Here is a 21,411-nt window from a genome sequence, read left to right as displayed (position 1 = left end):
TCCAAGTGAACTCAATGTAAGATAAACAGACACATCATAATCAAAATGTTGAAAGAGGATACTCTGAAAACAGTAAGAAAAACCAAGTCACATACATGGAACATTAATAAGAGTAACAGTTGATTTCTCATCAGAAACAATAAATAAAGGTAGAATACAGAGGAAAGACATATTCAAAGTACTGAAAGAAAATATCTGTCAACTAAGAATTCAAAATCCAGCAAAACTCTTCCAAACATATACAAATATTTCCAGACATATACAAACTGAGAGCAACTGTTGGTAGCAGGACCATCTTACAAGAAATACAAAAGAAAGTCCTTCAGGTTGAAAGCAAGTGATACCAAACAGTAATTTGAATTTACATAACAAAACAAATAGTGCTAGTAAAGATAATTATATTAGGTAATTAGAAAAAAACGGGATACTTGCATATTTTCCTTTCTTCCAACAAATTTTAAAAGGACGTTTACATAAAAATATCTAATCGTATTATTGGAGCTGTAACACACAGAAATGTGACATATTTGACAACAACAAAAGGAGGTACATGAGAACAAAGAGTACAGCAAGGAAATGACACTGGATGATAACAAGTCCACAGGAACAAATAAGAAATAGAAAACGGTAACTTCAAATACAAATGCAATAAGCCCTAAAAAACACGTTTGTGCTCTCTAAGCTTTTTTAAAAGCCATAAAATTATATGAATAATTATGACAATGTAATAATGTACTCCTTGGTTTGTAACATATAGGTATATTATATACCAAAAGAATAGCAAATACAGGGAGTGAACAGATCTATATAGCAGAAACACCTCTTTATCACACTAGAATTCAGTTAGTATAAATTTGGGGCATATTCTGGTAAGTTAAAATAAATTTTCTAAGTCCTAGAACAACCACTAATAATATTGTTAATTAGCTAGAAAACTATTAAAGAAGTTAAAATACTGGAAAATATTCACTTAATGCAATGAAAGCCAATAAAAGAGGAAAGAAAAAAAAAAGACATGAGATAGATGGAAAACAAAAACTAAATCAGCAAATATAAACCCAATCTTATCAATAATTACATTAAATGTGAAGGGATTAAACAATCACATTAAAAGGCAAAGACTATCATTCTGGAATTAAGAAATAAAGATACAACTGTAAGTTACTTATAAGACATCAACCTGAGCTTCAAAAAATAAGTAGACTAAAAGTAAAGGGATGAGTAAAGATGACATTCAAGCAGCAACCACAAGAAGTGGGATGTCAGCACTGATATAAGACAAAATAGACTTTAAAACAAAACAAACCAAAATTGCTTCTAGAATTAAAGAGGGGCAACGTATAACAACCAAACGCCCAATTCATCAGGACTATATAACAATTAGAAACATAGATTCACTTAATATCAAAACATATGAAGCAATTCTGACAGAAAAGGGAGAAATAAACAATAATAGTTGGAGATTTCAATACCCTACTTTCAAAAATGGAGAAAATTAGCAGAAGATCAACAAGGATACAGAAGACTTGAACACTATCAACCCACTGGAACTAAGACACATGTATAGAACACACCACCTAACAACAACAGAATGCACATTCTTCTCAAGTGCAAATCATACATTCTACAGGATAAACTATACCACAGGACATAAAACATGCCTCAACAAAGTTTAAAAGAACTCCTACAATTATATTAGGAAACAGGTTGGATGAATTAAAACAAAAACACAACAAACCAAAAGTTAATGCGTGCAGTCAGGCTTTAGAAATCTATCAACATAAATACCTATATTAAAAAGACAAATCTCAAATCAATAACTTAACCTTTCATCATAAGAAACAATAAAAAGCACAAACTAAAACTGAAGCAAATGAAAGAAAGGAAATAAAAAGAAATTAAAATGCAAAAAGCTTTAAGAAGTAGAAAAAATAGAGATTAGAAAAAGGGGAAATCAAAATTTCTTCAAAAAGATCTACAACAGGGACTCACAAAAAGAGAAAGACAAAGAAAACTCAAATTACTTCTAACTCAATTTATGACACTAGTGTTACTTTTGTACCAAAACCTAACCAAAAAAAAAAGGGGGGGGGGCAAGAAATTTACACATCAATAACTATCATGAATCACAAAATTCCCCCCCCCAAAAATCACTGGTAAAATGAATCCAACAGCACACACAAGGATTATACACCATAACCAAGTAGCATTTATAACCAAGAAAGCAAGGTTGACTCAACATCTGAAAATTAATTAATAATGCTTCATAATACTAAAGGACAAAAATCATACATACAACCACCGTTTTAAAAATACAGAAAAAGCGTCTGACAAAATCTAACACCCTTTACGTGATAAATGCACTCTGCTGCCGCTGCTGCTGCTGCTAAGTTGCTTCAGTCATGTCCGACTCTGCGATCCCATAGACTCTGTAGACCCCACCAGGCTCCCCCATCCCTGGGATTCTCCAGGCAAGAACACTGGAGTAGGTTGCCATTTCCTTCTCCAATGCATGAAAGTGAAAAGTAAAGTCGCTCAGTCATGTCCGACCCTTTGCAACCCCATGGACTGCAGCCTACTAGGCTCCTCCATACACGGGATTTTCCCGGCAAGAGTACTGGAGTGGGGTGCCATTGCCTTCTCTGATAAATGCACTCTAGAAACTACAAATAAAAAACAATTTCCCCAACCTGATAAAGGGCATCTACAAAAACCCCTCAGCTCACATAGTAAAAGACGTTCCCACAAAGACCTGCAGAAGACTGCTCTTGCCACTTATAGGCAACACTGTACTGAAGGTTCTTGTCAAGGCAACTGGGGAAATATACAAAAAAGAATACATTCTAGAAAGGAAGAAGACATCTCTATTTGCAGATGACACTGGCTTGTATACAAAAAAGAAAACCACACAAAAAATTATTAGGAATAACAAAGAGGTAGGTCAGCAAGGTTGCCAGCTACAAGATGAACATACAAAATTAAACTTTATTTCTATACACTAGCAGTGACTATTCCAAAAATGAAATTAAGAAAACATTTCCATATATAGTAACATCAAAAAGATTTAAATACTTGAAATTAATTTAACAAGGACATACAAGAGTTGTATGCTGAAAACTACAAAACGTTGGAAGAAATGAAGACCTAAATAAACAAAAAGAAATCCCACATCCACAGATCAAAATATGCAATATTATTAATATGGCAATATTCCCCCAAAATCTACAAATTCGAAGAAATCTGACACCTGCTATACCATGAATAAAACTTAAAAAACATTATTCTAAGTGAAATGAATCAGTCACAGACAAACACTTATATGAGGTACCTCGAGTACTCAAATTCACAGCAGAGGTGAAAAGTAGAACCATGGTTGATGGGGAAGTAGGAGGGAATGGGGAGTTATCCTTTAATATTTAGATACAGAGTTCCAGTTTCACAAGATGAAAGAGCTTTGTGAATGCATGACATTGTTTACATGACAATGTGAATGTATTTAATGCCAATGAACTACATATGTAAAAATAGCTAAGATGAAACATTATCAGTATTTTACCACTACTTAAAACTAACTTCAAAAAAGAAAAACATAAAATAAAAATTTATCTTGTCAAAATTAAAAATTCTGTGAAGTCAATACCATCAAGTAAGTGAACCGATAACAAGAGCGGGAGAATTTTTGCAAATAACATATCTAATAAGGGACCTGTATCCAGAATATACAAAGAACTCCTAAAATGCAGTAACAAAAAGTTAATACACCAATTAAAAAGTGAGTGAGGATTTTAACAGACATTTCTCCAAAGAAGATATATAACTGTCCAATAAACACAACAAAAGATGTTCAACATCATTAGCCATTCAGTTCAGTTCAGTTCACTCACTCAGTCGTGTCCGACTCTTTGCGACCCCATGAATCACAGCATGCCAGGCCTCCCTGTCCATGATCAATTCCCGGAGTTCACCCAAACTCATGTCCATGAGTCGATGATACCATCCAGCCATCTCATCCTCTGTCGTCCCCTTCTCCTCCTGCCCCCAATCCCTCCCACCATCAGAGTCTTTTCCAGTGAGTCAACTCTTCGCATGAGGTGGCCAAAGGATTGGTTTCAGCTTCAGCATCAGTCCTTCCAATGAACACCCAGGATTGATCTCCTTTAGGATGGAGTGGTTGGATCTCCTTGCAGTCCAAGGGACTCTTAAGAGTCTTCTCCTACACCACAGTTCAAAAGCATCGATTCTTCACATGTATGGATGTAAGAGTGTGTCCAACTCTCACATCTATACATGACCAGTGGAAAAACCATAGCCTTGACTAAACGGACCTTTGTTGGCAGAGTAATATCTCTGCTTTTCAATATACTATCTAGGTTGGTCATAACTTTTCTTCCAAGGAGTAAGCGTCTTAATTTCATGGCTGCAGTCACCATCTGCAGTGATTTTCGAGCCCCCCAAAAATAAAGTCTGACACTGTTTCCCCATCTATTTCCCATGAAGTGATGGAACCAGATGCCATGATCTTCGTTTTCTGAATGTTGAGCTTTAAGCCAACTTTTTCACTCTCCTCTTTCACTTTCATCAAGAGGCTTTTTAGTTCTTCTTCACTTTCTGCCATAAGGGTGGTGTCATCTGCATATCTGAGGTTAGTGATATTTCTCCCGGCAATCTTGATTCCAGCTTGTGCTTCTTCCAGCCCAGTGTTTCTCATGATGTACTGTGCAAATAAGTTAAATAAGCAGGGTGATAGTATACAGACTTGATGTACTCCTTTTCCTATTTGGAACCAGTCTGTTGTTCCATGTCCAGTTCGAACTGTTGCTTCCTGACCTGCATACAGGTTTCTCAAGAGGCAGGTCAGGTGGTCTGGTATTCCCATCTCTTCCAGAATTTTCCACAGTTTGTTGCGGTCCACACAGTCAAAGGCTTTGGCATAGTCAATAAAGCAGAAATAGATGTTTTTCTGGAACTCTCTTGCTTTTTTGATGATCCAACCGATGCTGGCAATTTGATCTCTGGTTCCTCTGCCTTTTCTAAAACCAGCATGAACATCTGGAAGTTCACGGTTCACATACTGCTGAAGCCTGGCTTGGAGAATTTTGAGCATTACTTTACTAGCGTGTGAGATGAGTGCAATTGTGCGGTAGTTTGAGCATTCTTTGGCATTGCCTTTCTTTGGGATTGGAATAGGGAAACAAAAAACAAAACCACAGATACTACTTCATACCTACCAGGAGGGCTATAGTAAAAAAGACAGAAATGCAAGTGTCACTGAGGATGTAAAGAAATCAGAACCCTCATAATGCTGTTGGGAAGGTAATATAGTGCTCATTCTCTGGAAAACAGTTTAGCAGATATTCAAAATTTTAAACATTGTTACCTTGAACCAGAAATTCCCACTCATGAATACACACCAAAGAGAAATAAAAATAAATACACAAAGCCCTGTGTATGAATGTTCATATAGCAGCATTATTCTTAATGATCATAAAGTGGAAACAGCCCAAATGTCCATCAACTGATGAAAAGGCAAACAAAATGTGATATAGCTACACTATGAACTACTATTTGGCAATAAAAATGGTTCTGATATATGCTATAACATGGATGAATGTTGAAAATGTACCCAGTAAAAAGAAGCTGGCCACAAAAGATCTCATACTGTATGATTTCACTTACATGAAAATGTCCAGGATAGTCATCAACCTCAGCTCTTCGAACTACCTGCCAATCCATCCTTTTAACCCTGGTCAGTTCCATCACCTACTCACTTTAACATAAATTCTAAGCCTTCACCAAGCCATTCTTCTCAAGTCCCCTCACCCACCTCCACAACTCTCTACCTCCCTCTGCAGACAGTCTTGCTTTCTACCTCAAAATTAATTTCTCAGTCTCCTCTCTATAAACTTGTATCTGCTCCTGTGTTCATTCAGTTTCCTTCTTCCTTCAAGCCACATAAAGGAATATAGAAACAAACTGACTTTAATATCAGACTCCTCCATGTAATTCAGTTAGAAACATTGTCATGAAGAACTCAATGAAAAATCAAATGGTTCATCTAATAAAATACCTGAGGATTTATAAATATACCTAATCCAAAGTTAACATCATTGCAGTTCAAAAGTTAAAAATTAGGCCTAACAAGCTAGTAATAAAGACAATATATCCTTCTCTACGAACCTGTTAAATGTCTGACAGTCCTTGACGCGGTGTCAGGAGATACCCTCAACATTCTGAGATTTGAAGAGTGATATTCCAAATCTCTAGCTGGCTCACGAGGAACGAATGGAGGCAACACAGATGAAAAAGATTCATTAATGTCCGTATTGGAAGGACATACCTATGAAAAAGAGGAAGATTAACTTTAGACTTCATCTACTAAAAAATAAACCTCGCTTTTTATGAAAATGAATGCTAAACAGTTATACCAGGTTCCTTAAGATCATACTCTTAACTCTCCTGAATTCATATATAGGTCATATCTTATTTGGTTAATTCCAAGATGGCTCTACAAATTATTCTGAGGGTTTTCAAGTCAACCTGCACAGAATATTACAGAGAGGAGATATAATAGTGTTCTAGTACTCAGAAGTTTGATCCTTACAATAACTGTATGAACACTGCAGGATCTGAACTATTATAATAGTCTTGAGAAGTTCAAGGGGGTTTTTTTTTTCCTTAAGTAGGAAAGATATGCTAGGGTAAGGAAAGAGATAAGAACAGAAATATTTTCAAGAAATTCACAAATGTTTAGAAGAAAAATAAAAGCACCAAAGAACTGGATCTGTGATCAGTTACCAAAAAACATAAGTCCTCAAATTTCTTGAAACAAAAGTAGTAGGAAATATAAATGGATGAAATAAAAGTTAAACGCTGAAAAGGAAGTTTCTGAAGTTTCATGGCTTTCCAGCAAGTCCTTGCTAAAAAAGAAATTAGAAACTATTATTAGTGATGTTGGCACACAAATATATACAACTCTTCATCAAATTCATAGCATACTGACTTATATTCATATATGAGTAGACATATACTCTCAATAAAAACAACATGCCACTTGTAGGTTTATTTTCCTAAAATATTATTCCAGTGCTGCTCTCCCAGGACAGAGTCTGAAATTTTTCTATCCTCTTTATGAAAGCTTTTTCATTGTGTAGTAACAAACACTCTTATGAAGCTGGCAGAATGTGAAAATAAATAATTCTACTTCTACTGCCTACATCGTTTCTCTAGACCCATGGTTCTCAACTGGGGAAGATTTTGCACTCCCTCACCTCCCCCCACCAAGGAATATGTGGCAAGGCCTGGAGACATTTTTCTCTGTCCTAACTTTAGTGGAGGTAATGCTACAGACATTCAGCAAATAGAGGCCAGGGATGTTACTGAACATCCTAAAATGCAAAGAACACCCCCACACAACAAAGAATTAGCCAACCCCAAACCAATAATGTGGAGAAGGCAATGGCACCCCACTCCAGTACTCTTGCCTGGAAAATACCATGGAGGGAGGAGCCTGGTGGGCTGCCGTCCATGGGGTCGCTAAGAGTCAGACACGACTGAGGGACTTCCCTTTCACTTTTCACTTTCATGCATTGGAGAACGAAATGGCAACCCACTCCAGTGTTCTTGCCTGGAGAGTCCCAGGGATGGGGGAGCCTGGTGGGCTGCTGTCTATGGGTTCGCACAGAGTCAGACACGACTGAAGTGACTTAGCAGCAGCAGCAGCAAACCAATAATGTGGAAAAACCCTGTTCTAAACATAACACAAAGTTCTTAGTTTACAACTCTCCTACTGCTGAAGGAGACATGCAGCTCACTAATGTTCAGTTGACCCTTGAACAGCATGGTCTTAACTGTACTAGTCCACTTATACATGGATTTTTTTTTTCAACAGTAAATACTACAGTACTACACATGATCCAAGATTGGATGAATCTGTGGATGTGGAAGAATCCTAGATTTGGTGTAATTGGGGATACAGGAGGCCAACTATGGATTTTCAGCTTCACAAAGGGTCAGTGGCCCTAATTCCCACCCTGTTCAAGGTCAACTGTACATATCACATACGAAATAGATGAATACTTGTGTGTGCACACCGTGTTTAAGAGCAGTTTCCCCCAAAGCTTCTAAATATAGGGAAAATGATTTCTATTCCAATTTTACCTTTAATAAAATTTCAAAGCTTCAAAATATACAGATATTAGAGTAAGTAATAAATGTAGAATGAAAAAGATGAGACATATTTAAGAGATCAACAGATATATATCACTAAAAATTAGGGGAGTTAGGAGGGAAAAAAAATTAAGATTGGTTTCTCTCCTAGTTTATAATGAACAATGAAGACAGAACCAATGACAATAAAGAAACCAAGAAACGTTAACATCTCTAGAAGAACAGAAAATCTGTAAGTCACTCTGACTTTAGTCAAAAGATAAGTTATTCTGATTTAGGCAAGGTAAATTTGAGATGATAGGAATATTCACAAGAAAATGTCATACAAGACAGTATATGGGTCTATGCAGGAGAAGTACTAGGGTCTAAAAATGGAGATAATAATCATCCACACGGAAAATCTTAAGTGGAAACACATTCTTTGAAATTTGGTGTTAGTCATTCAGTTGTGTCAGACTCTTTGCGACTCCATGAATTGGGGCACACCAGGCTCCTCAGTCCACGGGATTCTCCAGGTAAGAATAATGGAGTGGGTTGCCATTTCCTTCTCCAGGGGATTTTCCCGACCCAGCAATCAAACCCAGTTTCCTGCACTGTGGGCAGATTCTTTACCATCTGAGCTACCAGGGAAGCCCATGGGATGGATAGGGAACCAACAAGACAAAAAGGAAAGAGATCTAAGGAGTCAACCTTAAATAATAGTTAAGAGTTATATGGCCAAAATAAGGGATACTAAAACAGTATTTTATTATAGAGGATAGAAGAATGTAATATGCTTCCAGGAACAAGGCGAGAGAAAGAATAAAAGAACAAATTAGAGTAGGAAACCCGTGGTAATAGCCTGATCTAATTTCACTAAAATAAAGGGAACTAACAGCCAGGCACTATATACATGCTACATACCTTACCCCATTCAATAGAACAATGTTTCAGGTTGATTAATACCGCTTATTTCTTTACGTAGACAAGGAAGGAGAATAATCCTCCAAAATCATTTGACCAAGGTACAAGGCTAACAAAGTAACTGAACAGGGTTTTGACTCCAATTCTCCACACTCTCTTCATAGCCCCAACCTGCATCATATGTAAATGGATACCCAAATAATCATTCAGAGAACGATGGATGGGTACCAAAGTGAGACAAGCAAGTGTGAACGACTCTTCTGAGACACAGATGACAATAAGGCAGAAACTAAACAGCAGGCAAACCTCCTGAGAGCAAGGTGAGCCATGCAGAAAGATGACTGCCAGGTCTGGCTCACTGCTTCTCTAATATTTAGCATTATGTAAGTCCCAGAATATAGTAGAGACCTAAGAATCAAAGACAACATAGAAAACAGCATCCTCCCTGGACTAAAAAAAAATACACTTAAAGTTACAGTTAAGGCCAAATAACATCTGGAATTGTGTCAGAGTTAATCTCAGCACATCACTATTAACTAAATAAATATATATCCTCACGGCTTCAAATATACTTTATCTATATGAAAAGTTGACATAAGTTACAAAAGTAGTTTTAGCAAAAAAAATTAGAAACTCAAGTGTAAATATAATTAACAGTGCTGTTTTAAAAGAGTAAATCCTAAGAGTTCTAATAATAGGAAAAAAAATTTTTTCTGTTTCTTTAATGTTTATGAAATGATGGATGTTCACTACATTTACTGCGGTAATCATTTCATGATGTATGTAAGTCAAGTCATTACACTATATCCCTTAAACTTATATCTCAATAAAACTGAAAGAAAAACAACAAAAAGAAACTCTAAGTTTAAAATTTATATTCTGCTTTTCATTCTTACTAAAACTAACTTTGACCTTCATTCTTGCCAAAACAATGCAAAATCTTAGCTTTCATGTCACTGAAGAACAGTTAAACAGGGAGGCAATTTATGGCATATTCATTAAGTATATATACAAGGATAGTTTCAAATACTAGTTCCCCTACTTGCTAAATGATTATCAGCAAGTTTCTTAACCGTCTAAATATTAATTGTAAAATGGAAATGATAATCAGTTCAACTCAGTCACTCAGTCGTGTCCAACTCTTTGCGATGCCATGAATCGCAGCACACCAGGCCTCCCTGTCCATCACTAACTCCCTGAATCCACCTAAACCCATGTCCATTGAGTCGATGATGCCACCCAGCCATCTCATCCTCTGTCGTCCCCTTCTCTTCCTGCCTTCAATCTTTCCCAGCATCAGGTTCTTTTCAAATGAGTCACTCCTCACATCAGGTGGCCAAAGTATTGGAGTTTCAGCTTCAAAATCAGTCCTTCCAATGAACACCCAGGACTGATCTCCTTTAGGATGGACTGGCTGGATCTCCTTGCAGTCCAAGGGACTCTCAAGAGTCTTCTCCAACACCACAGTTCAAAAGCATCAATTATTTGGTGCTCAATTTCTTTATAGTCCAACTCTCACATCCATACATGACCACTGGAAAAACCATAGCCTTGACTAGATGGACCTTTGCTGACAAAGTACTGTCTCTGCTTTTTAATATGCTGTTTAGGTTGGTCGTAACTTTCCTTCCAAGGAGTAAGCACCTTTTAATTTCATGGCTGCAATCACCATCAGCAGTGATTTTGGAGCCCCCCAAAATAAAGTCTGACACTGTTTCTCCATCTATTTCCCATGAAGTGATGGGATCGCATGCCATGATCTTAGTATTCTGAATGTTGAGCTTTAAGCCAACTTTTTCACTCTCCTTTCACTTTCATCAAGAGGCTTTTTAGTTCCTCTTCACTTTCTGCCATAACGGTGGTGTCATCTGCATATCTGAGGTTATTGATATTTCTCCCAGCAATCTTGATTTCAGCTTGTGCTTCATCCAGCCCAGCGTTTCTATTGATGTACTGTGCCAATAAGTTAAATAAGCAGGGTGACAATATACAGCCTTGACGTACTTCTTTTCCTATTTGGAACCAGTCTGTTGTTCTGTGTCCAATTTGAACTGTTGCTTCCTAACCTGCATACAGGTTTCTCAAGAGGCAGGTCAGGTGGTCTGGTATTCCCATCTCTCTCAGAATTTTCCACAGTTTATTGTGATCCACACAGTCAAAGGCTTTGGCATAATCAATAAAGCAGAAATAGATGTTTTTCTGGAACTCTCTTGCTTTTTCCATGATTCAACTGATACTGGCAATTTGATCTCTGGTTCCTCTGCCTTTTCTAAAACCAGCTTGAACATCTGGAAGTTCTTGGTTCACATATTGTTGCAGCCTGGCTTGGAGAATTTTGAGCATTACTTTACTAGCATGTGAGATGAGTGCAATTGTCCAGTAGTTTGAGCATTCTTTGGCATTGCCTTTCTTTGGGATTGGAATGAAACTGAACTTTTCCAGTCCTGCGGCCACTGCTGAGTTTTCCAAATTTGCTGGCATAGTGAGTGCAGCACTTTCACAGCATCATCTTTTAAGATTTGAAATAGCTCAATTGGAATTCCATCACCTCCACCAGCTTTGTTTGTAGTGATGCTTCCTATGGCCCACTTGACTTCACATTCCAGGATGTCTGGCTCTAGGTGAGTGTGAGTGATCACACCACCATGATCTTCTGCTTCTGTTAAGTCCATACCATTTCTGTACTTTATTGAGCCCATCTTTGTTATTGGCCCATCTTTGGTATCAAGGGAAATGTTCCCTTGGTATCTCTAAAATCCTACCTGATACGACTGACCAAAGGACTAAATGAATTGAGGTATCATATATAAAGTAAACCTCTTAGCATAGTATTTGAGCGCAAAACTTTAGCTATCATTATCATCCCCATTGTTATTAACTGAAAAATAGAAGTAAATAATGTCTAGAATATTGAAGAAAATAAAACTACCTATAAATAAATTCTACTATCTGTAAATAAATTCAATAAACTGAAATAAAAGGAAAAGCTTACCACAATATTTTTGTTCATTTTCTCTTTTTAAAACTACCCGAACCTACAGGTCAGAATATAATTGCAACTCAAACTAGCAGCTTTCCCATGACATATTTATCTTATACATGGGAAAATAGGAAAAGCAAAGTAACATTAAGTACACCATATATATGTAACCTAACTATATTTAATGACTAATAGAATGTAACGATACATTATCAGGTAAAAGGACTCAGGGTGGGGCCAACAGTGTCAGACAAAACCAGATGGGCAATGGGGCCAGAGAACCATTAAAATCAGAAGATCCAAGGATCCAAGCAAATCAAGCCTTGTATAAAACAAAATTTTGACTTTAAGATATGTCTGAAATTAAAATCTTTCAGGGGCTTCTAACCAGAAATACATGAATATTTCAAGGCCTATTCCAAGGGCTGTTACACTGAAGGCCAGAGGGTGGAAAAAGCACAATTGAGTATCTCCAATGGCACCCCACTCCAGTCCTCTTGCCTGGAGAATCCCATGGATGGAGGAGCCTGGTAGGCTGCAGTCCATGAGGTAGCTAAGAGTCAGACACGACTGAGCAACTTCACTTTGACTTTTCACTTTCATACATTGGAGAAGGAAATGGCAACCTACTCCAGTGTTCTTGCCTGGAGAATCCCAGGGACGGGGAGCCTGGTGGGCTGCTATCTATGGGGTGGCACAGAGTCAGACATGACTGAAGCGACTTAGCAACAGCAACAGCAATAAATGACTTTAATCTTAATACCATCCCAGAGGTTCTTGCTAGCACAATTTGAAAGAGTTAAGATATTTCAATATGAAGGGCCTGGATGCTCCAAAGGCTGGCCTTTTTTCCCAAAACACCACAGAACTTATTGAGTTTCATGGTCGAAAATCACAAATATTTCTTTTATGCCAACCTCTAATTAATGCAGCATACTCCTGGATATCAGATGAAAACCAGATTACACATCACAATTTGGTATTGGAGGATATAAATAGCCCTTTATTCTCATCCCCGTTTTTCAACTAAAATCTCTTTCCCCACCATACAAGAAATGTCTAATAGAAAGACTTACAGAATCTTCAAAACTGCTGTCTTCCTTAGATGGTAGCTGTACAGTAGATTGCCACTGCAGGGAGCTGTCACAAACCTCTAGATCATCAAGCAAATTTTCTAAACCTGTTAGCTCAACGCACTCACCAGTCAAGTCACCTTGGTCACATATCTGGGAAACAGTAAAAAGTAAAAATAAAAACAAACAATACCATTTCCTAAAACAATAATGAAAAAGACCATGTCTCTCCCCAATAGTCATTTTATTGTCTTACCTCTTGTCTTTTACTGCATACAACAGCATTTTCATCTATGCTACAGCATTCAGTATCATCATCCAGGGTACAGATGTCAGATTCAGCCTTCCCCTGCAGGCCCTCTATAAAATAGGAGTCATTTTGCATAATTGTATGTATAGTAAAACTGCACTTGGCTCCCAAAGGCCGAGGCATTTCACCTCGGCCCATATCAGCTTTCAGCAATGTCTTTTGGCCAACTGCAATTAATGGTGCATTACTGATCACTGGTAAAGCACCTTGTAACTTTGCATCACATGCCACCAAGTTTGCTGAAAAGCTGCTTCCTACAGCTGCAGATGGACCTTCAATGATGTAACTAGAGTTTACAGTCTTACCCAAAATACAGTTTGAGGAATCTGCAACTTCTTCAAAGGTGTGCTGCTTTAAATCTTGTGAAACCAAAGAATCTGAAGTCCATACTTTCATTGGGTAAATAATGTTTGAAGGTCCTAACCTCTCTGCAAGATCGAGAGCAGAAACAGACTTTATCTTCCCAATGGGAAGAAACTGTTCATTGTCTATACCATACTGAAATAAAGTTGACCATGTTTTGCCAAGACCAACAGCCTGTCTGAGAGATTTTTCACTTAAAGAAGATGATGACTTAAGCTCTGGACTAACAGAAAGTGGCTTAATCAATATTTCCTGAGGAGCACTGGGAATTGATTTTAAATTGTGATGCCAGTACAGGGAGCTATCACCATCATCTTTTTTATACAATGGTTTTGAAGCTCCTGATTCAAACACCGCAGGAGTAGACTGATAGCGTGGATGATTAAGTTTATCAAGGAAAAGGCTTTCATCGTAATTTAACAGGGAAGGGTCTGGACGTTTTGGTTCACTTTCTCGGCTGTCATTTGTTAAAGATTTGTTGATGTCAGTTTGGATTTCATTTACTGTACTCTCTTTCTTGGAAGGTTCAATAGAGGCAATAACTGCCTGAAAAGCTACATTTTTCGTAGCACCAACATTTTTCCCATCAAAAACAGAAGTTGCCTCTTGGTTTCTTTCTTCTTGAAAATACAGTTGTTCTGATGTCTCATTTGAGTTGGATTTAATAGTCTGAAGAGGACCACCAGAAATCTCCATCGTAGAGGTATCAAGCCCCCGGGAGAGTATATGGGCTTCTGAAACTTCTACAGAATTATCAGGAACTATAACATTCTCAACATATTGTATTTCTGAAGATCTGGGATGCACCTCTGAAAACATTAAAGTATTTCTATTCTCCTTTAATTCACAACATTGAGATAATCCTTTCCCCAGATCTTCATTGCTTTTATAACTCTCCACCTTTTGTTTCACCTCATTCTCAACAGGAGCCCTTAAACAAACACTCTCAAAATAATGACTATCAGACATCAAGGGAACCTCGCTTCCTCCTGATCCCAACAAACAATGCCAGAAAGAATGTGGCATTTTATTATTAAAATAAGGAGCAACTTCATGTGGAAAAGAAACACGATCCTTACTGATTAGATATATTTCTGGATGGTGTGAAGCTCCCTGCTTACTCCACGGCATATTTGAAAAAGAGAAATTGTCACTTTCCTTAGGAATTTTATTTCTATCAATTGTGTCAGATGAATCTGAATAAGCATCATGGTCCTTACTGGCTAAATATTTTTCTGATTGCTGTAAAGTTCCTTGGTTCCCATACTGTGCATATAAGTAAGAAGCATCAAAACTGTCACTTCCTTTAGGATTTATGTATTCATCACTTATATCAGATGCAGTTGAAAAAGAAACTTGATCTTTATCGGCTAAATTGGTTGCTGGCTCCTGCATAACTTCTTGTGTCTCCCATGACATATATGAATAAACAGCATCATAATTACCAGAGCGTTCGCAGGTTTTCTGATCATCAAGTGTGTTAGATGAAACAGTCTCTTCTTTAGTTCCTTGTTCAGGAGTTAACAAAGAGTGCTGAGACTTAACAGCTGTACTACCTATAAGTGGGTGCTGAGATATACTAAAACAACTGTTAACTAAGTCTGAAGCTACTCCTGAGGCTGCCTGGAATAAAGCTTCACTAACTTCCGACGGTCGAGAAAACCATTCAGTGTCTTCAGACTTACCAGGAATTCCCCTGAAAACATAGTTAAAAATAAATAAATAACACATTAAAAACATTTATCTTTTTAAAATACTAATATGAAAAAAATGCAAAACTGATGTTACTAAACTTGAGGTTATTTGAAAAGTATGTTGAAAAAAGTTCTAATTTCAAATTCCTTTAGAGTGGCTAATGATTGAATACAGCAAATTTTTTGTAGACAGATGATGAACTACCATCCTATGACCTGATATTTTCTCAGGCTTCTCTCAAAACAATACTATGCCCCAAAGATGATTCTTTAAATGAAAATTTCAAACTTTACCATTTAAAATATGCAATTTACTACCTACCATAATTTAATATTCATTTAACTTGCATTAATTCTTTTACTAGTTATTATGTTCTTAACCCCTTAAGTGATCTACTCTTCAAACAAAACATAACTTAATCATTGGCTGACTACTGTGTATAGAACGCTTTTCATAAAAGTGATTTTAAAGTAAAACACAACATAAGGGCAGAGGTTTGTAACTCTGTCAACATTTATAGTTTTTCATTTACGTTGTCTTTTTTATTTCTAAAAGAAAAAAACATATTCTTGGATAATTCCAAATATGACTTAAAGAATTCGAGACTTGTCTCTCATGATTACTAAAAGACATTAATTTGGAATAACTTAATTTAGATACCTCTATTAGAAAAATCATGCTACTTCATCACTTCCTATTTGCCCCTCCTACACAGGAAAGAGAGATAACTAGGTTCACTCGATATTGGCTGACAAAAATGGGGATGCCAAACAAGCAAGTGACCATGAAATGGATGCTTTTTACGGAACGGGAGTGGGCTGATGGATAGCAAATCAGCAGATATATAAAGAAGAAAATCGAGTGTGCTTTCTAAACTAAAATATGCCTAGTATGCTAGAATACATTAGAAATTATTTTTAAATAAACTACACTCCCCTGCCTCATCTTTACACACGTTATTCTGCCAAATTAACATGTACCCTGTCTTAAGGCCTTGTTACCTTCAGAGTGTGTACTGAGAAAGAACATCACCCCAAAGTCTCACTACAAGTCATTAATTTAGTAACAACTTAGAACAAGAAAACAAACAGTAAAAAGGTTACATACAAGTACAAAAATAAATCATCCTACCTCAGAGGTGCAAAATCTAGCTCACTTTGATGAAATAAGGAATCAGGCCCAAACTCTTGACGTTCTGTCAAACATGTCAGCAAAGGCAAATCAGGAGAAGCAAAATTGTCCTGTAGGACTGCAAAGTTTCAAATATAAAAATGTTGGGAATGCTGATAATTAACTGCTTGGCTTATATAATATTTTAAAGAACCTAAACGTTGCCATCTGGAAATTTCTACAAGCATTAGTATGATAATGTAACAGCAGCAGCAAATACCATTTATTAAGATCCAAGTTTGGAGAAGAAAATGGCTACCCACTCCAGCAATCTTACCTGGAAAATACCATGGACAGAGGAACTTGGCAGGCTACAGTCCATGGGACCACAAAGAATCAGACACAACTGAGCGACTGAACAACAACAAGATGCAGGCACTCAGCATCAATATTTTATTTAATCCTCATAACAACCTTGAAGAAGTACAGGTATATTATAGTCATCTTACAGATGGGGAAACATGATTATAAATCTTAAAAAATACTAAGTAATCTGTTCACATTCAAATAGCTTATATGCCACAGTACAGTCTAGACCTAAACACTATATTTTTTAGCAAATGCTCCTAACAATTATGATTGTTTCTTTCCATCTTACATCAAAATGTGGTTCACAGGCTCCTAGGCATCCTTAAGATACTCCCAGAAGATGCCTGGGTCAAAGTGATATTCAAAATAATATTAACGTATCATCTGCTTTATTCACTCTCATTATCTCATAAGGATACCATGGAATTTCCCAAAAGCTACATCACATGATAGAGCAACACACTGAAGGCAGAAGCAGGTATCAGAACCTGTTTGTCTTCTAATAAGTCAGACATTACATATTTTTAAGTAAAACAACACCAGTCTTCTAAATATTTTTGATTTTGAAAGTTATTTTTCTAATAAACCAGGCTAATTTATAACATCAATGGAGCTGCTACTTTTGAATGAATTGATAAACCCATTTTTAAGTTTTTCAGTTTTAATAATTTCTAATATTGGAAAACATCAATAAGCCACATCAACAAAAGTAATTTTAAAGTGTGTCAAGGAAATCCTGTGGCCAAAGTGTTTGAAAACTGCTAATTTAAAGGAAAAAAAAAATGCTTGTGAATACCTGATTGTCACCTTAAATAAGTTCTAACATCCCTAAATATGTACAACTAGGTATAAACTCCTTATTCCTTATAGTATTTATACAATTACAAAAACAAAAAAGTAAACACTAGCAGAAACGAATCTATAAAACCAATAGTTTTCTATTTCATATTAATTTAATTAGATAAGTGATGTTTTGCTAAAACTGAAATGTTCTTTAAATATGAATGTAATACTGTGACTACAGTATACCTTCCTGATTTCACAATGCCTGTAATACTGCATTCCTTTCCTGCCATAACTGTCACACTCTTGTTCTAATCTTCAGTCTGTCTGCTTCCCACTTAGATTACCAATTCCATGTCCGCTTTATTCAGAGCTATATCCTCAGTGCTTAGCAAAATACCTGCTACAAAGTACCTCCTGCACTTAGTAGGCCCTCAGAATACATTTATTTATTAAATGGATTAACCAAAAATGGGAACCTGAAAGATAACAACAACATTTACCACCAAGAACTAATTGGTACAATTCTTCCTTGGCTCTGGCTTATAAGCTCAGTCTTAAACCTTCATAACAGAAACTTTCATTCCTCTAAGAATCGTGAAGATTTTTTTTTTTTGGTGAAGATTTTTAAACAAAGACCCCACATTTCCTCACACTTGGACAACTGCTGCTGGCCTGGATCTCTTTTTTGAAATATCTAACCATTCTGGCCCCAGTCATCATCATGGCATTTGCCATTGATGAGATCCACTCTACAATGACTGGATTCAAGCCTAACAAAGTCACAATGATGAAATTTCCTCTGGTCATCAGATCCCAGGATCTGATCTAATTATTAAAATGTTCTATTTCATCTACAGTAAATGAGAAACTGGAGCTATAAAACTCAAGCCATGTAGCAGAATCTCCAACCCAATGTTGAAACTATTCTATTAGAGAACTTCACTTATTTGCTGTGACATAATGCCCACTTTGTTTTGCTATATAGCTATATAACATTATTAGCTATATTATTATTATTAGCTATGTCCCATTATTAAATGGCTCTACTAGTTGAAAACAGCCTCCCTACAAGTTTTGTAGTCTCATTTTCAACTCTGCTGCTGCTGCTAAGTCGCTTCAGTCGTGTCTGACTCTGTGTGACCCCACAGATGGCAGCCCCCCAGGTTTCACCATCCCTGGGATTCTCCAGGCAAGAACACTGGAGTGGGCTGCCATTTCCTCCTCCAATGCATGAAAGTGAAAAGTGAAAGTGAAGTCGCTCAGTCGTGTCCGACTCTTAGTGACCCCATGGACTGCAGCCCACCAGGCTCCTCCGTCCATGGGATTTTCCAGGCAAGAGTACTGGAGTGGGGTGCCACTGCCTTCTCCGATTTTCATCTCTAGACTAGGAATTGGCAAACATTTCCTATAAAAGGTTAGCGAGTAAATATTTTAGGCTTTGTTGATCACACATGGTGTCTCTGTCCCATGTAATTCTTTTGTTCATTTGTTTTTCACAATCCTATAAAGATGCTAAAACCTTTTTCAGCCCACAGACGGTACAAAATCAGGCTTCAGCCTGTGACTAGTAGCTTGCAGACCCCTGCTGTGGACCATGATCCAACTCATCCTATGGTATTATGATTTTCCTTTTATTGCACTGTCTTTCCAAAAGACAACATAGCTTTCCTCTATATATTCCTGTGTATAACACACAGTAGGCACTTAGATATTTGCTAAATAAACGAATAAATGAAAAATAAGTTGCTTCATCTTTAGCATGACAGCCCTTCAAATACCTGATTATAGCAAAGTCTTCTTTCATATGCCATCAATGTTACCTCCTCTTACAAGGGAACTCTAACTCTTGTCAACATCTTTCTTTAAATATAAAACTAAAATTGACTTTGATGATATACATCACTGAATATATTGGCACTGATACTTTTTACTTGGATAGCATTTGAAAAGAACTTGTTAAATTAACTGCTAATTCATGCTCCTCTACAAAATTCTGTTAAGACACCTTCATGGTTGAATCCCATACCCTTGACAAAGGTTAACTGTAAAATCTGTGCTGGTTGCATTTTCTTCAATTTTTGAAAATAAAAATCTGAAGAAAACAGAAGGAAAAACAAAATAATATTTGAATTATGATTTAGGCATAAAAAAATTGAAATTACCATATTGTCTAAGCATTGCTATATATGTGTAACAATCTAAAGTAATGATAGTACAATTCTACCTCCTACCCTGATGATTTGAAAAGGACTAAAAGTTTATCTTTTGTAAAAAGCTAATAAATTAGTTCCATATTAAACAGAGGAAAATAGGAAGATCTGCCTCAGACAAGTCATTTAACCTCTTTATCTCAATGTATGGATCTAAAAACTTAGGATAATGATAAATGTCTTAACTAGTTCTAAGAAGCTAATTAGGTAAGCATGGAACATTTGTTTTCTGTTTGGTTTTTATACATCATGAAGCCTCCATTGCTGAGAGAAGCAGTCAAAGGATAACACATGTGGTTAACCCCAAGAAAAATCCCACAGAGTCAGGACTGAGGAGGCATATCCATGAGAGAAAGCTTTGTATACCTTCTGAGAGCAACAGGGAATGATAAAAGGAGGAGCAATTGCATATTTAACATAACTGGACCAGCTGGCCAGTGTGAAAAACCAGAAATAAGCTAATATGTTTGAGTACAGTTCTACAGAGCTCAACGCAAGGATTTAGATGCAAGATTTGCAGTCTCCCATATGTATTTTGTAAATGTGAGGTATTACTACTAGCTAAAAATAAAGAGGTATTACCTAGCAATGGAGAACATAAGAGGTCTCTGTTGGGATCCTTTCCTTGATTTTCTGATTGGGTCAATATTCCTTCCTCCAAAGAGGTGAAGTCGGTCACTTCAGTCCCTTTCTCTCTCATATTAAACCCAGTCTGGGCTGTATCCAAGGTACAGGAAGAGTCCATTTCTTGAGGAAGACAATGCCAAGATTCTGTTCTCTAAAACAAGAATTTTAAAGGAAAATATGCTAAATCATTAACTGAGTTACCAAACATATTAACATTTAGATTAACATGTCCATTTACATTAGCATATAGCTTCCTATTTTACATTTTCATCAAAATTTTTAAAAATCAAAACTGTTCTCTTTTTTCCACAATAAGATTTTTTACCTTTTCCCATTATTACACATCTTTTAACGTGTTGAACCACTGGCATTTCTGCTATTCTCTAATATTACTTCTCATCATTAAAACAATAAATGAGGTTCTTCATGATGAAATCCTACAATATCATAAAACTGAAAATAAAATTTCCAAATCTAAAGCTACAATATTCTCTACACATGACCACTTTACTAACTCTTATTTGCTATACTAGTTTCTAGTGGACTTCTTGGTACAAAACATCATGTGGCTTCATGAGTTGTGAGTGGTACATTTGTCTCTTTCAAATGTTTTTACTAGTGGCATAATTCAGAACAAGGTCTCTCAAAATACCTATGGTCAGTTCTTCCTACTTCCAACTCATTACAGAATAACATTTTATTAATACTAATAAAAATTAATAGGTAACAAGTAAATAAAAAATAAATTAATTTACAAACTAGTTTAAAAAAAAAAACTAGGAAAATGAAACTGAAAAGGTATATAAGCCCAAAATACAA

General features: G+C 36.5%; 1 protein-coding gene across 5 annotated transcripts in view; it reads right to left on the bottom strand.

Annotated features, from left to right (window-relative positions):
- Positions 1-21,411, bottom strand: part of ALMS1 (ALMS1 centrosome and basal body associated protein) — a 191,109-nt gene that overhangs the window by 129,722 nt on the left and 39,976 nt on the right. For all 5 annotated transcript variants that reach the window (XM_027967008.2, XM_042248093.1, XM_042248089.1 and 2 more), the window contains 6 exons: positions 20,548-20,743; positions 16,622-16,739; positions 15,241-15,491; positions 13,379-13,482; positions 13,126-13,275; positions 6,178-6,337 (listed from right to left, as the gene is read on the bottom strand). In XM_027967008.2, coding sequence (XP_027822809.2) covers positions 6,178-6,337; positions 13,126-13,275; positions 13,379-13,482; positions 15,241-15,491; positions 16,622-16,739; positions 20,548-20,743 — 979 coding nt within the window. The remainder of the gene's footprint in view (positions 1-6,177; positions 6,338-13,125; positions 13,276-13,378; positions 13,483-15,240; positions 15,492-16,621; positions 16,740-20,547; positions 20,744-21,411) is intronic.

This window comes from Ovis aries, chromosome 3 (genome assembly GCF_016772045.2).
Source record: "Ovis aries strain OAR_USU_Benz2616 breed Rambouillet chromosome 3, ARS-UI_Ramb_v3.0, whole genome shotgun sequence".
Classification (NCBI taxonomy): domain Eukaryota; kingdom Metazoa; phylum Chordata; class Mammalia; order Artiodactyla; family Bovidae; genus Ovis; species Ovis aries.
This window is presented reverse-complemented; position numbering and strand designations above follow the sequence as displayed.